Raw genomic sequence first — 21,758 nt, 5'->3', positions numbered from 1 at the left:
TTGCAGCCTTTCCTCATAGCAGAGGTACTCTAGCCCTCTAATAATCTTGGGAGTCCTCTGGAGTCTCTCCAGCAGGTCTTTGTCCCTCCTGTGCTGGGGACCCCAGAGCTGATGCAGCACTGCAGGTGGGGTCTCACCAGAGCAGAGCAGAGGGGCAGGATCCCCTCCCTGGCCCTGCTGGTCACGCTGCTTTTGGTGCAGCCCAGCACAGGGTTGGCTTTCTGGGCTGCAAGTTGACATTACCAGGCCAGCCTCTCATCCACCAGCACCCCCCAGGTCCTTCCCATCAGGGCTACTCTGGATCTGCTCATCCTCCAGCCTGGATTGATACCAGGGATTGCCCTGACCCAAGTGCAGGAATTAATTTACATGCCCACCTCAGGCATTGTATCACCCAAATTTTAGGTGATGGAGAGGGCTATCCAATCTACCTGGCACAACTGTTCTGTTTCCTAACCAGACACTGATAAATGCTATTGATATGTGTAGGAAGAAGTTCAAGATGTTTATATGTGAGTGCACTGGAGTCTTAGAACAGGATTTTAAAATATAAAAAAGTAACAGGAAATGCCAAATATCTCTTGTCAGTTCAGGATTTGGTTTGTCAAGTACTTCGAGTACTGAGCAGTCAGTACTATTCTTTTTTGTAACAGCCTGATATTAAAGCACTCAACTAAAAAGTGGGAATTCCAGGGTTCTTGGCCCCTTCAGTGTGCTGAACTGCAGATCCTGACCCCATAAGTCCAGATAAGTGGTTCTCACTATGCTCTGAAGCTGAAGCATAGCATAATTTGTCATTGTGAGACCACAGAGAACACAAAGAAGCAAGGACTTCACAAAGTCCTCATCACCAGTTATTTTCACAGTGTTTTTAGCACTTCCCCATATACAGAAGGGGGCATGTGGACCATGTCTCTTGTAGTGTTCAAAATTAGAATGTATCTAAAACCAAATAAAAGAAAAGGGCTATATTCCCATCATCTAGCTCTGCCTAAAATTCACTGTGTCTTCTGTGCCCCGTTTTCTGGCTGTGAGTTTTCTGAAGCATGTACTCAATGGAAATTTTAGCCTAATTGGAATTTAAGCTGCCTGAAAATAGCCCCAAGGCAGCACCAACAGAATTTAGGGGAGATTGAATTCAGTGAATCTGTGCAAATGCACAGAGCCCTGGAATTCTTTTGCTGATGTGAGGAGCTGGGCAGGATGCAGAAGTGCTGCAAGAGTCCAAATCCATCTCCTGTTCCGTTTCTGCTGCCTGAGCACAGGGAGAGACTGTGGCAGGACAAGCAAACATATGTCTGGGAATGTGGTGCTCTATGCTGGCAACACAGAGCTCCAGAGGTTATTACATGCATGGGAATGAAAAAGTGTTCCCTATTCATGCTTCCAAATTGTCAGTGTGAAATATTGTGATTATCATTTCAGATTTGACATGTATAACTCTGCATTCTTAAGGTAGTTTGAATGTAACCTAAATTACTCTTCCCCTAACTATCTGGTTAGAATGAAATTCAGCTGTCACAGACAGGAGTAATGATATTTATTAATAGAATTATAATAGAACTTAAATGGGTACAGTACATCAGGACAGGAGATCACAGTCCTAAAGGGATTGATTTATCCTTGACTTCTATGAGCCTTTGTTATGGTAATGATAGATACATATTCCCCAAATCCTTTTGGTCCTTCTATGCCTTACCCTTTGATTTCTTTATTAACTCTCTTTGCTTGTCACTACACATTCTTGTTAATTCAGATCACATTTTGCAACTTGCATCATACTCTGCTATTTTTTTACCAAAATGGCTTGCTGAACTGTCTAGCAGTTTATGTGATTTCCCCTGTTTGCTGCACCTCCTCTCAGTGCTTACAGAAGGGCCTGTGGGTGAGCTGCCACCAGCCAGACTCTGATTTCATTTGGAAAACCTGCACATGGGTTTCCTTTGTTCCTACAACAGTCAAGGCAACCAATCTAATTAATCACTCCAAACCTTCATTAATAAATGTAGTTGTGATAATTTGGGGTAAACATGTTGATGTTTTCTGGACTACTGAATGTTTTATTTAAACATGTAATTTGGTTTTTTAGGCATTTACTTAAACATGGCAATTTATGGTGGCCCTGAGTGCTACAACTTTGCTGATGCTGAAAATCCTTCACATTTCTAAAGTCAAGATGTGTATGTAGGTAAATAGTTGTGGGAATGGGTGCCTAGCACACAGTAAACACTGACCACCATGATACAATTTGGTTGCATCCTCCTTATCAGCAGTAAATTGAAAAGCTGTTTATAGGTAGTGATATCTTCAGGGATATAAACGAGAGCAAAATATATAGGTTAATGTAGATTAACAGCTGTAAGAATAGCTGTAAGACTATTAGAAAGCTATAAGAAAAGCTTATAAGAAAGTGAAGTACAGGGAAATTTTATGAGTCCATTTTAACATAAAAAGGTAGTTGTTTTTTGGGGTTTTGTCCTGAAACAAAATATACTACTGTAGCATGTAGCTACTTCTTTGTACTTTGTTCAGTATAAGTATGTCTTGAAACATCATGTACTATTTCTTGGGACTAGATATATATGAAACATCAGCAGCATAATTTTGCTCATGTGCTGGGCTCTGAACTCAGATGCAATTAAATATTCATCAGGATAGATACCCTGACTCTAGCTATACTTGTAACAGCTATGAAAGTTTAATTAAGTGTTATGTTTCTGTTTAATGGAAGAGGAAAAATGAGCATTTCTGCTGAAAATTTCAGGTTTCAGGTTTAGAAATTATGATCCTTACTATGCTTTTTAAGGAGCCCATAAGATAAATTATCTATATAGAGTTGTACTTTTTAGTGAAATCATTCTCTTTCAAGAGACCTGTCCCAGCATCTTCCTTTGAGAGTACCCTGCTGTCTTTACCTTGTCATATCAAAATAAACTGTTTCTTAACTGAATGTGCAGCAAATAACCTACATGCTAAAACTAAGGGCATTGCATAGCAGAATAGTGAAGTTCTGCAGATCTTGTTGTACATTATAAATTTGATATGGATTTTCTGTTTTGTCGATACTAAGATTTTAAATTATATTTTTATCAGAGGGAGTAATAGTGTCTTTGAGGCAATTTCTGGTGAAATTCATTTCTGCAGCAATATTCCAAAAGAGCAAGGTTAAAGCACAGAAATACCAATTTGTGTCACTTGCAGGTCCTTTCTTTCTTATTTCTTTTTTTTTTTCCTTTAGCCTATATTTTCCTCTTACAAAATGTACCTACATTATTAATGAAGTTTGGTCTCAGCGCCAGTGTGGAATCTGGAGGGTAAACTCAATCAGCAAGTTTGAAGTCCTAATCCTTGTAAATCCAGTATCAATAACAGATGATATTAAGATGACACAGTAGATGGTACCTATTCCAACAGTTTCTGTAAATGTGATCTCATTGATTCTATGTTTTTCCCTCTGTATTTTACAGAGCACATTGATTTAGAAGATGTCTTTGGCTTATAATCATTAGTGTTAGAAGGACAGAAAAATGTGCAAAAAAGCTTGGGGATGATATGAAATGAAAGCCATTGTCTCTTTCATCAGCAAAGTAGGGATTTGTTAATAATATATATAATTTTATTTTTATTACAGTTGTGCTGCAATTATTACATACTATATTGTATAAATAGGGTTCTTTTCTGAATTTCATTAATAGATTTCTCTCCAGCTACACTCTTTAGAAGTTTAGAAGGGAAATCATGACCAGGTCTACACTTTTAGAACAGCGCAGGATCAGGATCATATCTTCAAACAGATTTCCTGGACCTCCTTAGGAATGAGAAGGACCAGGCAAGGCGTCAGTTCCAGCTCACCATTCACTTGGTCTTTAAACCTGAGAGTCAATGGCAGTTGTGTGTGGAAGGATGGAAGGACAGAAGAGCTGAAAGGCAATAATCCTTTCTGTTTGGAAGCCATAATTAGCTGTCACACAACTGTGCTGCCAGTGAGCTGGCTGCTGCAGTAGACTTCTAGTAGAGTGATCGGCCTGTAAAAAGCTGGATAAAATGGAAGGAAGCTAAAAAGAAAGAAATTCTGACAAAGGAATTTAGACAAACATAAAGTAAGTAAACGTATCCATTATTATATATTATAGTGGACGAGACACTCTGTAGACAGAAAAAAGCAGTTTCACATTCATCAGCCTTGGTCCTCATGGGGGACTTCAACATTTACAAGATCTGTTGGAGGGACAGCACAGCAGGACAAATGCATTCCTGGAATATATTGAGGATAACTTCCTTCTCCAAATGCTAGAGAAGGCATTGGAGAGCCGCTCTATGCTGGACTCTGTTCTCACCAACAGGGAGGGGCTGGTGGGGAAGGTGAAGCTCAAGGTTAGCCTGGGCTGCAGTGGCCATGAAATGATGGAGTTCAAGAGCCTTAGGGCAGGGAGGAGAGTCTGGCCTGAGGAGATCAGACTTTGGTCTCTTCAGGGAACTGCTTGGTGGAGTGCAGTGGGATAGAGCCCTGGAAGGAAGAGGGGCCTGATAGACATAGTTAATATTCAAGGATCACCCCTCCCAATCATACATTCCAATGAAGAGGAAGTCAACACAGTGTCCACGTCAGGGGGCTTGGAATTAGATCTTGAAGGTCTGTTCCAACCCAAACCTGTGATTCTGTTTTGTATCAGTAAGTAAAGGAAGTTCATCTGGTGTTCTGTTTCCTGAGCCAACAGAAATTGTAGTGCTGAAGTCGATACCCTGTTGACTTGGAATGAGCCTATTTATTTCATTTAATAATTTTTTTTATAGTAAACATAGCTTTGTTTCTTGACTCCTAAAGAGAGAGCTCCTTTCAGGATACACAGAATAAGTAAAGGCTACATCCAGTGATGGCAATTGGTATTGAATTAAATCATCCAGTTGTGCTGATGTGCAATATAAGGCAGAATTTGTGTTTCAAGTGCATAAAGATAGCCAGGGAAGTTTGCCAAAAATAAAAAATATTAATAACATGCTTTTTTTTTTTGTCTAATTACAAGTTGCTTGAAATTTGTATTTTGCATACAGATACATTTCTCTGTTCTTATGCCTTCTGTGCCTTTTGTGGCGTTTTTTGAGTGTTCATGATCTTTATGACCACTTTCACTACCCATACACATACATTTTTCTGTCCATATAGTGTAGGTAGTTGTCCACTCCACTCGTACAATTTTTCAACATACCAGTGATAATGCAGAATAATTCATTGAAACGCCATCCACAGAATTTCTGGTTTGGGTGGTTTGCCAGCTGAGCTAAAATACAAAGTTTCAGAAAGTTTAACCTTTTTCATTTCAGGATTACAATGATGAAATTCGCCAGGAGCAGCTGAGAGAACTTTCGTATTTGAACGGTTCTGAGGATTCATCACGTGGACGGGGCATTCGAGGAAGGGGGATCCGTGTGCCACCTGCAGCTCCTTCAAGGTGTGGTAACCTGAACTATTATGCTAATAGCTTTACAAAGCATAAACAATAGTCAAAAACCCTGTAGTTTAAAAACACAAAAAACCAAAAAAATCAAAATAACCCAGTTACATACGTATCTTGGTCAGTAAACAAAAATATTTGTCTTCTGATAACCTGTGTGGTCTGTATTGTTCCAGATTTTCTGATCTACAGTTCACTGGGTACAGTGGGTGACAACAAATGACAGCAGATTAGGAAGACAGGAAAAGGATATTTCTAAGACAGAACACTTTTATGCTAGTTAGTACTAAGGCAGTATGGTCAGTAGCATAAAATGTTTGGTCAAAATAATAGTGTAGTCAGAGAAGGACACATTGTCTAGGTGGAACTTATTTGCCAAATAATTACTTTTTTATATATATTACAGCTGTTTTTTGTGTACATACAAATATACCTATATATATAAACTGCATTATATTATTTGTTGATGGGTTATCAGTTTTAAGTGAATTTGATTGGCATATTCTAAAAACATTGGGGTGTGAATGTGTCCAAGTATTTTTTCATATCTAAATAACATATATCTCTTTGTTATTACAGCCAGTGTAAAATCTTAGAAAATTCTCTGACTTGTTTTTCACTCTGAACTCTTAAGAATTTCATTGCCTCAGGCATCTAAGTTACCTAGCTACTTCTGGTCTTCTCTCCATAGAGGTCATTTCAAGATGAGTCCTAAAAAAATGGACTCTTATTTTGGAGGAAATAGGATATAGGGGTACCTTATGTTATGCTGACAAAGGAATTCTTCAGTAATTGAATGGCTGATCTTTCCTATGACCTCTGAGGGTTTTTGTCCCTGAAGATGTCTATCATGTTTGCCATCAGTTTTTCCTACATGAGCTTTTTAACTGGTAGTATGATACACTTACATAGAATTTTTGTGCAGTTGGCATTCATGACCATTTTCTACTCAAAGAGTCTCTGGGCTCAGTCTTCCTTAAATCCAAGATCTCTGAAGAGCTTGACTTAATAATGATATTCAGAATGTCACTGCAACAAACTAGCAGCTTTTAAATTGGCTTCAAAGCCTAACCAGTGGACTTCTGGCCCCTAGTTCTGGCAAAATGCCCAAGTGATTGAATCAGTTGCACAGATCCTATGATCTTGGATGCCTTCCCTATTTTCCAGTCAAAAATCTCAGAAGAATATTAAAAAAAACTGTTGAAGCAGTTCCAGAGGACAAAAATGACCAGAGGTCTGGAGCACCTCTCCTTATGAATTCAGGCTGAGAGAGCTGGGTTGTTCAGCCCAGAGAAGAGAAGGCCCTGGGGATACCTCATCGCAGCCATTCCACATATAAAGAGGGCTTATAAGAAAGAGAGAGACTTTTTACCAGTCTTAAACAAAAAGAGGTTGGACATAGCAAAGAAACACTGGAAAACGTTGTGGATGCCCCATCACTGGAGGTGTTGAAGGTCAAGCTGGACAGATCTTTAACAATTCGATCTAATCAAAGATGTCTCTGCCCAAGGCATGGGGTTTTGACTAGATGATTTTTGAAGGTCCCTTCCAACACAAACCATTCAGTGATTCTGCAGGTCTGAAATCAGCTTCTGAACTTAGTAAAGTAATGAACATCACAAGCTAATGCAATGGATTTGATTGGATTTGGTTCAGCAGGGAGCAAGCCACAGTTCCTACTGCTACAGGAGACCTGAGTTACAACTGTGGATCTGGAGGTCATGCATGGTTGTTACACCTGGCATTCACAGTCTTCCAAAAAGATAGCACACCCAGGAGCATACTGCTCTGAAACAAAACTCACAAACTACTACCCTGATATATATCCCCCTTCTATTTCATCTTATGGTATAGATACAAGTCTTTTTAAACAGTAACAGCTTCTTCTGACTTACTACTTTGTACAGCAAGGAAGATAAATAGCCAGGAGGATGTAAAACCTCTTTCCATGCTTGTCTATATGCTCTATTGTCTCTGTGCAGTGAGGGAAAGTAGAATCCCACACTACCAATCCTTTGTGCTGAACTAAATTAGACAGGAAGAAAAGTTATTCCTCTGCTTTGCCTTGCAAGTTTCTGCTGTCCTGCAATATCTTCTGCCAATACATTTCTCCCACCCACCAATAAACATGAAAATTGTAAAATAGTTTGAAAGCGACAGAAGAGGTTCCTCATTTTCTTCATCTTCTAGAACTACTTTGGAGTAATTCTGAAACCCTTTGAATTACTATGATAAAGAATTTTATTAGTACAAGCAACAGGAGGATCAGATCCAAAAGGCACTGGATAGTTTAAAAATAATGCCTTTCCATAATATGAGTTCTGCCTGAGATATTGCCTAAAAGTACTTGACATTGTAGCTGCCAAAACCCCAGAGTTATATGACGCTTTGAATAGTAGTAAAAACGTGAGAGCCTTTAAAATGGGGCAGCACATGCATGCCTTCCCTCGTTGTACAGGCCAGAGTGATGGTTCCTTTTTGCTCCCTGCAGGGGACGTGGGGGTGCCATTCCTCCCCCGCTGCCTGGACGAGGTGCCCAAGCACCCCGAGGAGCGCCGGTGACGCGTGGAGCGCTCCCTGTCCCACCGGTGGCCAGGGGCGTCCCCACACCTCGGGCCAGGGGCGCCCCGTCCGTCCCGGGCTACAGACCACCCCCGCCGCCCGCACACGAGGCCTATGAAGACTATGTAAGTAAATGCCTTTTTTCACAACGTGTGATGTGATGAACATCAAGTCCTTGGAAGATGGAATAGTCCAGGCCGAAAGCTCCTTTGTCTCTAACGCTTTTCCCCTGCAGGTGGATGACAGTCTGGGTGATGCAACGTGTCTGCAGGCCTGTGCTGGGTCTTGTGCGTTTGCAGATTTGTTCACAGCTTAGTTTTGGATATGAGAGATCATGCTGGATAGCTCTTGGGGTGTCACAAAAGAACAATACACATAGTCTAAAATTTGTATTGTATACTTAAAGTGCACTTAAAGTTTTTACTGTAACCAAGTTCATAAGAATTACAGCTTATATCCTTTGTGAGAAAATGCGGAGGGGAGAGGGGAGACGTGTTGTTGTTCCAAATCCTTTTTATTTCATATTTGTATTCAACACTATGTTACAGATACATAACAAATAGAAATTCAGGTAGTTTTCATGAAAGCTGATACAATGATGCATCTTTAGCCAGGAGCAGTACTAACTGACTGTCACCTTTTCTAATGAGGTGTTAAAAATAATTGTGCTGTACACATCAAAGCTTTCAAGTCGTTCTCATTAATGTTTCCTTCTGGAACTATCACCATAACAACAGATATCCAAATAGAGAATAAAGTGCTACGAAATATGATGTCTGAATTTTTCCAGCCATGGCGAGTCTAAGAGAAAGATGAACATCTTGTCTATTCCCTAATCCTACCACCAGGGAAAAATGCACTTCTATTCAATTAATAGTCTTCCTAGAACAGAAGAAAGGAAAATTAAACAGAAATTATTCTTTGTTGCTAAAGCTTCACTCAGCCATGTGTATTTGTAATGTAGTGATTGGGTCATGGCCACTTCAAATCACGGATGCACATTCTTTTAATTCTAAGAATCACAACTGAGCAAGATTAGCAAAAAAAGAGGGTAAAAGAAAGTCATTCTTGTATTGTCTCAACATTAATGAATGAGCTCATAAACAAGCTAAAAGCCCTGCTAAGAAATAGAATTTCAAAAGTATATGCCTTCCTTGACAGACGCTGTAGTATTGTCTGTTAGTATCAAAATGTATGAGACCTTCATTTCTGTGAAGATACCCTTGTAATAATGTAAGATTAGGATTACAATTGAAGTAATTTCTTTTTTCATGTAAAATACCAGTAAATGTACTTGAGAATTAAAAATCTTTCAGGGAGCATTTCTTGCACTTTTTCTGGATGGGTATGGAAAGCAGGAGGAGAAATTAAGGCAGCTGGATTATCAAGGTTAGGAAGGCATTCAGCCAGTTCCCCACATTTTTGAAATGCCCACACTCTCAGTAGCACAAAACATATACACGATTGAAAGTTAGTTTAACTTGTGATACATTAGTCCAGTAAAAACAAACATATGTGTTTGTAGGTTTTTTCCACTTCACAGATAGCAGCAAAAAACCATGCTGCCTTATAAGTCAAAATTCACATGTTTTGGAGATCTTCCATCTCCTGTGTCTTTTCAACATCTGTCTCTCACAGCTAGGAATGTATGAGATTGCTGTCATGCACCCGTTTGCAATGAAAATTTTTTGTCATTTTATAAAAGTTTGTAAGTTCAATCTAAATAATTTTGGTATCTTATGGGCTGAGCTAATAACTAGAATTCTGATTCTGTGCTGGTAGAAGGAAAAGTTCACTGTCACAGATCTGCATATAATATTGTATATGATGTTTTAGGGAAAATATTTTTATTTTTGCAGAAAGTAATCAACAGTTTTTCTTCCCAAATAAGCCATATAAAAAAATCAGATACCTGGCTGGATACTAAAAGCAAGTGGATCTATTTGTTGACCTGCAGCAAATGTCATGCGTAATTGTTATTCTTTCCCCCCTAATCCTACAGATTAAAAACTAATTTATATTGAATAATTTATCTAATTTACTATTTTTTTCCTGCTTCTAAACAACCCACAAGCATATTAGAATTTCCTTATGAGTTTATATTTTTCATTTTTGATTACAGTATTTCACACCATTTTTTTCCTACTATTTGCAAGCACCATTGGTTTGATTAGTGGTACATATGAATGCACTGTCATTGATTGTGAGTGTCCATATTCTTCAGTTTTCTTAGCTCTAATGAAAGGTAGTCACTTGAATGTTGATCTGAAAGTGAATTCAAGAAATGGAATCGAATGCCTGGAGAAGATTTTTTAAAAATGTTTAGACAGCATTTCCTGAAAAAAAATCTTTAGCCGTTTGCTGAGCACTACTAATCAGAGATTGTATTGACTGTTTGACCTTGAAACATCTAACTGTTAAAATAGGTTTAGATAAGCTTTTAAAAGTTTGGATTATCCAATATATAAATATTTTGAGGTTTCCTGATGGCATTTCCGAGAATTCATAAAAGCATATGTCTCAAGGTTTATTAAGAAAAGTCCTGTCATTCTGGTGAATATATTCATGTACAACATTTTGAATGTCAAGCTTAGCCAGAGGGAAAAAATATTTGGAACCTTTCAGAAAGAGGGCTGAGGCAGGAAGGAGGACTGACTCACCTAACACCTTTTTCTTTACTTGCCTGTGAAACTTGCTTTATATTGAATGTAGCCTAGATAGTATCTTAGAGGAATTTCTTATCAACAAGGAGAGGAGGTACTGACATAAGAAAATACATGCAAAGGGAAAGTAGTTACCATGTGAACCTTCTTCACTTTAAAAACACTTCATTGGGTGGGAATGTGGATGGAGAGTGTAACTGGCAGCTGTCATGCAGCTTCTGAGATCAAGAGGGGTGGTCCAGGGTTTGTGACCTGGTGCATTTTAACCATAGCCAACAGCTAAGCCACATGCAGGTGCTCACACCCCTGGTGAGGTCAGGGAGAGATTCAGAAGTGTAAAAATGAGAAAATTCCTTTTTGAGTTTGATTGAGACAAGATAGTTGTAGTAGATTGGCACTGGCTGGATGCCAGGCACCCACCAAAGCATCCCCATCTCTCCCCTGCACAACTGTACAGGGGACAGAAAATAAAATGAAAGGTTTATGAGTTGAGATAAAAACTGGGAGAGAAATCACTCAGCAAATACTACCAAGAGCAAAACAGACTCAATTTTGGGATGTTAATTGAATTTATTACCAACAAAATCAGAGCAGGATAATGAGAAGTAAAATAAGACCTTAAAAACACCTCCCCTCCTACCCTGTCCATCTCCTTCCCAGCTGTGCCCCCTCCCCTGGCACAGGGAGACAGGGAATGGGGGTTACACTCAGTCCATCACAGGTTGTTTCTGCTGCTGCTCAGGGAAAGGAGCTCTACCTCTGCTCCAGCATGGGCCCTTCTCTCCAGGTCTGCAGGTCCCTGCCAGGAGCCTGCTCCAGGACAGGCCTCTCATGGGGTCACAGCTTCCTCTCAGGCATCACCTGCTCCAGTGTGGGGCTCCTCCAAGGGCTGCAGGTGGATCTCTGCACCCCTGTGTCCCTCCATGGGCTGCAGGTGGATCTCTGCACCCCTGTGTCCCTCCATGGGCTGCAGGGGCACAGCTGCCTCACCATGGGCTGCATCAGGGGCTGCAGCTGCTCTGGCACCTGGAGCACCTCCTGTCCCTCCTTCTGCACTGACCTCGGTGCCTGCAGAGCTGCTCCTGTCACATGTTCTCACCCCCCTCTTCTCTGGCCACAATTGCATCTAAGCAATAACTTCTTTTTTTTTCCTTCTTAAATCTGTTATCACAAAGGGGTTACTATCAACTCAGATTGGCCCGTGGTGGTTCTGGCCTGGAACTGGCTGACATTGGCTCTGATGAACGTGGGAAAGTCTTCTGGCCGCTTTTCTCCCAGCTACCAGAAGTTTGCCATGCAAACCCAGTAGAACAGTGCCATGGGTAAACAGGGGGGTGGATTGAGAACTGGCTGAATGGCAGATCCCAGAGGGTTGTGATCAGTGGCACAGGGTCTAGCTGGAGGCCTGTCACTGGTGGTGTTTGCCAGGGTTCAGTTATGAGCCCAGTATTATTTAAGACATTCATGAGAGACTTGGATGAAGGAGCAGAGGCCTGCTCAGCAAGTTTGCTGGTGACACAAAGCCAGGAGGAGTGGCTGATACCCCAGAGGGCTGTGCAGGCCTTCGGAGGGACCTTGACAAGCTGGAGAGATGGGCAGAGGAGAACTGTCTGAAACTCAACAGAGGCAAATGCAGGGTCCTGCATCTGGGGAAGAATAATGCCAGGCACCAGTGAAGGCTGGGGGCAGACCTGCTTCAAAGCAGCTCTGTGGAGAAGGACCTGAGGGTCCTCTAAAGGCTAAAGGTCTTGTTGGCAACTTGTGAAACTGGCAGTAGGCATGACAGATTAAGATTCATGATTTATTACACAGAGTGTACTTGAGTAGGTCTGCTGCTATAGAGGCAATAAGTAACAGAATCATAGAATGGCTTGAGTTGGAAGGCACTTTACAGATCATCTAGTTCCAAACTTCCTGCCATGGACAAGGACACCTTTCTAGACCAGGCTGCTCAAATCCCCAGCCAACCTGGCCTTCAACACTTGTAGGGATGGGGCAACTTGACTGGGCAAAGGCAGTGTTCAGTGCAGTATATTTTGATCTGAGCATCCAGACATTTCCACTCAAGATTAAAGCTAAATTTTGCTTAATCCAAATCTAAACCAAAATTGCTGTTGCATTCTGATCCTGTTTTGGAGGACATTTGACTCTGGATCTGTATTTTGTCCTTCTGAATCAGAAGCTAGTAATGAATTGTCCAGTGATATTTTTTCTTCACGTTTTTTTAGAAGCTATGGTGAGCCTTGCAAAGAGGTCTGATGTGAGTTTTTAAGTGACTTATCACTTGTTCCCTTACATCAGATGGAAGGAATTACCAAAACAGAATACATTTGGGACTAAAAAACACATTGCTTTTGTATTTTACCTCTAGTTGCATTTTCATGCTTGGATTAAAAAGGGGACTTATGCACAGAAAGCCACTTGTCATAATATGAATACTTAGATGAGCTTCTTGCTTTTACAAGCAAATATGTAATTTGTTTGCAAGAAATAGGCTGGTCTGTCAAGGCACTATGAAGCTGGTACAGCTCCTAGGTCTAGGACAGCCAGAATAAAGAGCAATTTTAAATGCAAATATGCTCTCTTGCCTCTCAGTTCACTGATCAAACCAGCCAGACACAGATTCTTGTTATCTTCTGGAATAAGTGGAGAGCAGTGCTTTTCTGAAGTTACGGGAAAAGAACCACACAATAAGATAGATGGTGCTTTTAATGTCATGCTGTTCTTCTTCTCACTTCAAATTATTTAATATGAAAGCAAATGCTATGTTCAACTGTTTATTCTAAGATCAGTGGTTATTTACATTTTTCAATAGTTTTCAAACAAACTGAAGCAGTGATGTTCATGCTTATTCAGTGCCAATGTCGACAGTTAAAAGACTAACAATAAATGGCATTTTGTCACACTTTAGGATTTTAAAAAGAATAATCAACACTTATATGTGACTGCAATCCACAAAATTGAGGTTGTGGAGGTTTTGCTTAATAATATAAATGGGAATTTTTAGTGCTTTTAAATCCATTCTGTCTGCCATTCCTGGATGTAGATGGAAACTGTATGTAGAGACCTAAGCTTCCTATTCATGGCATGTTTTCTCCAGTGCTACTGCTATAATAAATAAATTAAAGTGAGCAATTGTACTTTTGAAGCCCATTCCTATAATCTCAGTAGGACATTGTCAATGAGAGTGAGGCCTGGACAACTAAGAAAACTTGTAAGGTTGTTCCAAACCTTAAAATAGTGAAATATATTGGATATAATAATATGTAACAGGGATTACTTTATTTTTTTTTTTTTTCTAAACTAGTATTTCCAAGTTTTAAGATATGATGCTTATCTATTTCTGTGCCTTTTCTGGGTGAGAAAAAAAAATCAGTGAAGACTGTACTGAGACTAAAGATCATTTGAATAAAGCTGGAATTATAGACATGGGAATCTGCATGGATGAACAGCATATTGATTAAATATGATTGATTAGCTATTTATGCCCAAGGCACTTAGAAAAAGAGCTAAGCTCTATTCAGCTTGTATCTGCTGTGACTTGAAAAATCAAATTTTCTTTTTAGCACAATAGCAATAAACAGGATAATGTTTATATTATCTGAAAGACCCTATTGAGATTTAGACGGATGCTGTGAGATGAAGGTATAGTGGATTTATTCAGATTTTGGATAGTATTTTCCATGAAAAGTATAAATACATTTATTGTAAAAAAGTCCAGCAACAGAAATACAGAGTTAAAGTAGTGGCAGATTTTTTAATGTTTTTCCAATAACAGAATCCGCAGTCAGCACTAAATTGTCAGTGTCTGTGAATCTGCAGGTCTAGAGTTTTTTGCTTACCTGTGCAAACTGCAGTTTGTATCTTATTCATAAAGATCTTAGTCTGAATAAATAAGGTTTGCCTCATGGAACTAGAAGAACTGTCCTGAGAACAGTGCAGTACTAAAGTGAATACTGCTTTCAGACTCATCACTGCTATGAATTTCTCACATATTGCTAATGTAGTCTAAATCTGACTTCATTATATTATTTTCTTGATCTGAATTGATTTGTTTTGATTTGATTGTCATAATCATAGTTATTCAATGGACTTCGCTAATAAAATACATAAAACTCTAACATCTATTTATTAATGTTGCAGAAATATTTTTTGTGGAGGATAAGTTCTGCTGTCATCCTCTTCATGCTGTCCTTACTTGCCAGAAATGATTCTCTCCTTGACATTAGTTACCAAGTTTTCAGATGAAAATTATTTTCTGTGCTAGACGGGGTTTAAAAGAAAATGCTGATGCAGCAGTACATATTTTAGTATTATAAATGATGTTATTACAAATACAATGTAATAAATATTTATATTAGTTATATAGAGATCTAAGTGAAGGACATCTCTCAATTGATGATCCAGCCTGCATATGGGCCTTAAATATTCATAGTGTATGCAGTTGTATTCACAAGATCCTACATAAAAAATATACGCAGTGTTATCCACTGAGCCAAATTTGTTTGCATCATGCAATGCACCATTTGATCATTGAACAATGTGATTGTTCAGGAGCCTGTTACCAAAAATACATGTCTCCTGTCACTTAGCTCAGTCACAACTTGTCACTCGGTTATTTACCTAATGGAGAACAGTCTAGATCGGTACAAAATCACTCTACAGGCATTTGCAGGCTAAACATTATCACTTGACTGTATCTCTACCCATGTTATCCTTTTCCAACACACTGCAAAGCAAAAAATAGGGTTTTTTTCTTTTTAGGGTTGTTTTTTTAACAAACTTATACAAACTTAAAGATTTGCTCTTCAAGACTTGGGACAAGTCTAATTTAATTAGAATTATTGAGGGTTCAGTTACTGTGTGAATTCAGCTCAGCTAGAAGGTAGCCTTGGGTTTTTTCTTTCAATTCTCAAAGTTACTTAATCAGATTTAGCCCACTGAGGTACTAAGAAGCTAAACAGTTTTGGACTTTGAGGTTCATCAGTTTCTGGGGAGACAGACACATCTGCACTCAGTAAGTGCAGAGACTTCAGCTCTGCCAGACAACTGCAGAAGCTTTGGGTTCTGTTTTTGGGAAGGGCTCTGGAGAGTAAGACACTGTGGCACTCAACGTTATCACACCCACAGTGCCTCCAGCATACCTGTTGTACTTGTGCTTTTCAGGCTAGCCTTTGGTGAGCTCAGATTAGTGACTTTCTGTTAAAGTGGATATACAGAATGCTCTTTATATCAATACATTCCATGTACCAGTAACAGAGAACTTATAGTTTGTGTATTATTTATTATGAATTTGAATAGTAGCTAAAATTTGAGCTTGATTAATGTAGTAAAATGCACAGTTTAGAAACTATTTCATGTGAATTGAAAACTTATATGAGTAGTTCCAATACAGTATTTGAGTGGAGTATTTTACTGGAATTTCAGGGCCATGTATTTAAAAACCACTTTCTGTTGCTGGAGCTTTCATCAGACTTCATGTGTTTTTCTCTTTGATACATTTGTGATATTGCCATCTTGCAAAAATACTTCTGCATGAAACTGTAGAGAGACATATTTAGCAATTTCATTTACAATAAAATACACATATTAGTTTCATTCACTGGTTGATGGGCCTTTTAGCCAGTTGCCTATATCCATACACTTATTCCTTACTCAGGAAAATGGAAGAATAGGAAATGTATCTGGCAAAATTAAAGGCCTGAACAGAAGCCTTATATTCTTGTATCTTTTTTTCCTCATTGTGTTTGTTGCATTTTCAGCTCTGAATTTCAGTTATACATTGGAAGATAAAGGTTTGTGATGGATGAATTACCTTATGGATTGGCACAGAAGCACTTCCCCAGCAATATGCCTGTTCTTTCTGGGTATTTAAGGAAGGTTCAAGTATACATGTGAACTTTTATTTTCATAGATCTAGGAATATGGGTATATATATATATATATATATATATATATATATACACCCTGAGTGGATATTGTTATAGACAAAGCTGACTAAAGCCATGCCTAGAACTCAGGATATCTGCTGTTAACCCTGCAGCTTCTTCCCCAACAGCATCATGTGTGACCTGTTGTCTACTGATTTTGGAAGGAGTTTTGACTCTACAACTCTCTTAGAATTTTCAGTAAATCTTTGTGTCAGTATAAAGATATGTGCTTACACTCTGATACGAATATGTATATATATATATATATATAATGTTATCTGTAACTAAATCACAGAAAAATATGGTCCATTTCTCCAGCCCATCTGTTTATAACAACTTGATGCTGCACAGAGCTCCTCTACAGGAAGCAACATGCATGAGGAACTGTGTAAGGAATCAGTCTCAAGGATCATAAAAAAGTCTCAGTAACATAAAAATCAAAGCAGTATTTTTCTTTCCTAACAATACAATCTGAGGAAAAAAATGTAAATATAGGAAGGAAAAAAAATAGTAGCAAGTAAGGGTTAACTTTTAATCCTAAAGGATTAAGTTAAAAGAATAGTTTTATTTGTGCAATCAGATGGACTGGATAAAGGACACTCTTCCTTTTATTTAGCATTTTATGGTATTAAAGTGACTGGAATAGTCATAAGAATACCTCTATATCTGTCATAGAGATACACCAATGTAGTGCTCAAATATGCCCATTTTTAAAACAATTTGATCAGTTATATTTTATCAAAGGTGCAGACTTAGTGTATCTCTTTAAACTGGAGCGAAAACATTATGAAAATTGATTTTGTTATGAAACACAGTACCTTGAGTTTGACCTCAAGGACTCTAAGACAGTGCAGCAATCACTAGAAGAGAGAGATGCAGTATAAAAGCTCCAAAACAATAAAGTAAAAGACTAGAGATGAAAACTGTTCTTTCTCCATACAGACCTGTTTTTTTCATCGTGAAATTATGGTTGCCTGCATTTTAATAGCTTTTACAATCACTCTAAGTGCTGTTACTCATATATACCTACTGTTGTTTTGTAGCTCTTTTTATGGTGTAAAAATCTGTGGAGGGCCACATATGAAATCATAGTGGGGCTTTTTTCAGTGAAATTATATAAGTAAATGCTTCTTATATAGCAGGATCATAAGAACACAAGGACCCAAGCATGACCCTGTACTACTTTGGGCAATAACATCAAAGCACATTTAAGTATTTCTTAAAATCAGTGTGTCTGTGCAAGTGGAGCACATAATGTTATGTATAAGTTCCTGAAAAGGTGCTTGAGTTGTAGCCTTGTTGTTCATACTATCCTCCAACTATTTCTGGGCCAGTTAATGAGGTTCTGTAATGAAGATATTAATAAGTCATTAGATAATATATTAATGTGAATTATTTTGATCACCCAAAATGTCTGTTAGGTGAAAATTATTTAAGTCTAAATGGGGACATAGAAGTCTAACAGTTAGAAACTTAATAGTGTGTTATCTTTTATTTGGATTTTCCAGTCCCTTAATATTGTCTCTAACTGATCAGCCTTGCAGCTTCCAATACCGAAATATTTAGACAGCTGAAGTGAAAAGAAAAAAAAATCAAACAACCAGATATACAAAAAGTGAGTTTTATTTGGGGAAAATATATAAAATAATGTACTATACTGAAATATTATAATATTTATTTTAATATTTTAGTTTCTTTTACTATGTATTAGAATCACACTACTTTTCCCAGTTCCTTTTCTCAGTTCTTTTTTTTCCTCCCCAGAAAACCTCAAAAAATCACATTATGAACACTACTTATTAATCTTTATGAGGTCTAAACCATAAAACAAGCAAACATACATTTGAACAGTGCATATTTGGGTATTGTAAAAATAAATTGGCCAAGTCTGATGCTGCACTATTTTAGTCAAGATTAATCTCTACGATGTCACGTAGCCCATGAACTTTTCTTTATTAGGACTTTGCATGTGTATACCAATCCTCACACATGATGCAGCAGGAAGCTTTCTGAAAAAATAATGTATTTAAAAGAAAATACATTGGAATTCAAACTATATTTCTTTCTATTTTAGCAACTAGTTGCCATCAATCATTTTACTTCTTGGACAAACACTCTTTGCACAGTTTAACTGACATGCAGAATTAAGATGTATGCTTCTTTCTTCTGAAACAAATCTTATTTTAAGAATAGATAATTCCCTTTGTATTACCTGTATGGAAAAAAAAAAAAAAATCAGAATTAGTCTTGGCTTTCTTTGGTTTGCTTTTCTTGCCAAAATTGTTCATATATATGAAATCTTAACAGGTTATTTTAGTTTTATTTAGCTATAAATAGCAATGAAAGAATAAGTACTTATAAATGATAATTTATTTTGGAAATTGGGATTTGCAAGTATTTTGACACAACTTCACCACTTACATAGATGATATGCAAATAAAGAAAAAATATTATAAAAAAATGCAAGTAAATCAAGTTTATGTAAATCAAGTTGTAAGGGACATTCTGAAGGTATCTGTGTTTCATTGCTAGTTAAATTTTGCCAAATTTAAGTGTGGACGCTGCAGCTCAGAGAATGAGAAAAATAAAAATAAGAAAACACAGAGGATCACTGAACTGCAGTTGTTGAGCCTGAGTGCATCTATCAAATAAATTAGAAGCAACAAAACTTTGGTCATTTTTCACTTTCCTTGAACAGCCATTTTACTTTCTTGCAAGGCCACCTTTCATGCAAACACCCTAAACAAATAAATCCAAAAAGTCATTTGTAGCTTTTCTAACTTATTACTCTTGAGGTGTCTATTGCACATTGCCATTTTGTAAAAGCAGCAGAAGTGTCTTGTATGTGCTAAGCATAGCACAAGCAAGGAAAATAAGGTAATTTTCATTGAGTTTTATTCATATCACTCAGGTTCCAATTGTTATTTTCTAAGGGGTAAAAAATCTCCCATGCAAGTGATTTGTCTTGCATTTGCATAGTCTTACTGTGTATAGTTGTGATGTATATTTACAAGTGAGCTGTATATTTACATTTGTAGCTATAGCAAAAAAGTGTATGGCTGAATCAGTGCTTAGAATCATGGAACCATTAAGGCTGGAAAAGACCTCCAAGATCATGAAATCAAATCTTGGACCAAATACCACCTGGTCAATGAAATCGTAGCACTAAGTGCCATGATCAGCTGTTTCTTGAACACTTTCAGGGTCTCTGACTCTGCTGCTTCCCTGAGCAGCCCGTTGCAATGCTTGACAGCTCTATCATTACGGGAACTGTTTCTGTCTCCGTGCACAGTGCAATGTGAAGGGGAGTGAGAGTGTTTTCTGTGGGCCAAATACATTGCTGTCCACTGGTACCCACTTGAGTTGGGAGCATAAGGAATGAAGTAAAGGAAAAACTGCAAGTCAGTGTCTCACATCTTGAATGAATGAAATCCTGGATTAAAAAAAGCCAAAACCAAGTGATGGGTCTACTTTTATTCTAGTCTTCTGGATTCTTTTTAAAAGTCTCAGCCTCTTGCAGAATGCCTACAGAAGTAATGTGCCTGCCCCTCCACTACAGCAGACTCAGTTCTGGGAGCAGGACTTGCCTTCCTGCAAGCCAAACAATGATAAGTACCTAAGTGAAGAGGTTTAAGGGTCATTCAATGCTCTTTTATCATCCTTTCCAGGAGGACAACTAAAGGATGCTAAACAGTGCAACACTGTGGGTACCATTCTTAATTGTCTAAGTTCTCCTGTTTTCAAGTTTTCAGACAGTGTATCCATCTTGGATGTCACCAATTGCTGTCTGTTTCCTTTGTTTATCCAGGATCCAAAAATTTAAGATCCTAAATTACACAAAATTTGCAAACAAAGCAGGCTTCTAAGTCCTTAAATTACTTCTGAACATAGGACTTAAATTCTAAATGTCTTAGATTATTTTTTACATGCTATCCATTTTTGTAGAAAACTTAGATGGGAGGGAGGAGGAAATTATTTTAGCTTTCCAAAAAAAAAAAAAATCCTACCTATCTGTTTTGACAGTCTATGGCCTTTCTACAAGGAAGGTAGATTACAGTGGGGCAAAGAGGTAATAAAGGCCCTACTTTCTTTCCTCAGGACCTCAGTAGTTGTGTACAGAGTATACAGTCATTTGTTGTTTGTGTTGGAGGAAGGGAATTGGTACAAAGAACTAAGCTTCCACTCTGTTTGGAAAATGCCAGCTCATCCACCCTTGATCAGAATATTTGAGGATAAGCAAACTGGTCACTGAATAAAGTCTGAAAAACTGTTTAACATTCTGTAGAGCAGAAATAATTAATGAAAGCTGAAAGCTCTTAAGCTGAAGTGCCCAGCTTCACTAGCATGGGACTTTTCCCTCTCTATTTGGAAGATAATCTCATTGAACAGTTTCTTTTAGAGTTGCATAACTGTATTGCCACAGTAAGTATGAGTGTACAAATTTGTATGACTTAGGTGTTGAGTAGCTATGATATAAAACTAGAATATTATTTTGGGGAGGAAATTTCCTTTAAGAAGTTTTCATGTATTTTCCATCCTCTCAAAATGATGCCTTCTGATGTAATCATTTCTTTTGTAAAGGACACTTAAGCTCTTCTCAAAGTGCTGGTTAGTTTTACATATATGTTTCATTACTATATGTTGTATTCTTGAACTGTCCTGAGATTAGCTGACTTTGGAAAAATAAAATTAAAAATCCAAGCATCTAGTTTGTTTCTAAGTTCAAAGCATTATGAACCTAATGCATATTTATTTCTTGACATCTGCCTGATGTAGTCTGTGATTGCTTTATAGTTTCCTTAGTAAGGAAAAAAATTCTGAAAGTCATTGTAAAAAATTCTGAAAAGACAGCAAATGCTGCAGTAGCCTATTTAATCCACTGAGAGGAGGAGAATATAGAGGTAAAGAAAATGAACAGTAAATTAACAAAACCAGCAGGATTCTCAGGGTTGTTGTTTAATCATCAGAGTGCTTAAGACTGTTTTTATATATAGCATCTATTTTGTTCTTGGAGATAATAGTCACATTTTATATTGGCAGGTGGTCATGTAAGTCTGATTTCATCTCCTGAGTGGAGTTCAGAAATGTAAACAATGTAATAAGGCAAAAAATCTGTAAATGAATCACTGTTAATCCAAAGTAGCTATTCT

General features: G+C 37.9%; 1 protein-coding gene across 32 annotated transcripts in view; it reads left to right on the top strand.

Annotated features, from left to right (window-relative positions):
- KHDRBS2 (KH RNA binding domain containing, signal transduction associated 2) overlaps positions 1 to 21,758 on the top strand; it is a 403,209-nt gene that overhangs the window by 204,692 nt on the left and 176,759 nt on the right. For 31 of the 32 annotated variants that reach the window (XR_015282867.1, XR_015282864.1, XR_015282865.1 and 28 more), the window contains 2 exons: positions 5,323 to 5,450; positions 7,945 to 8,140. Coding sequence is in view for 3 of the 32 variants with exons in the window: in XM_086876178.1 (XP_086732304.1) it covers positions 5,323 to 5,450; positions 7,945 to 8,140 (324 nt within the window). In the remaining 29 variants the exon portion in view is untranslated. Of the gene's footprint in view, positions 1 to 5,322; positions 5,451 to 7,944; positions 11,613 to 11,651; positions 14,114 to 21,758 lie in introns of those variants that run through there. The other variant, XR_015282884.1, reaches the window with a different exon arrangement.

Source organism: Cyanistes caeruleus, chromosome 2, assembly GCF_971803275.1.
Source record: "Cyanistes caeruleus chromosome 2, bCyaCae1.hap1.1, whole genome shotgun sequence".
NCBI lineage: Eukaryota > Metazoa > Chordata > Aves > Passeriformes > Paridae > Cyanistes > Cyanistes caeruleus.
Note: the sequence above shows the minus strand (reverse complement) of the source record. Positions and strands in the feature narration are given on the sequence as shown.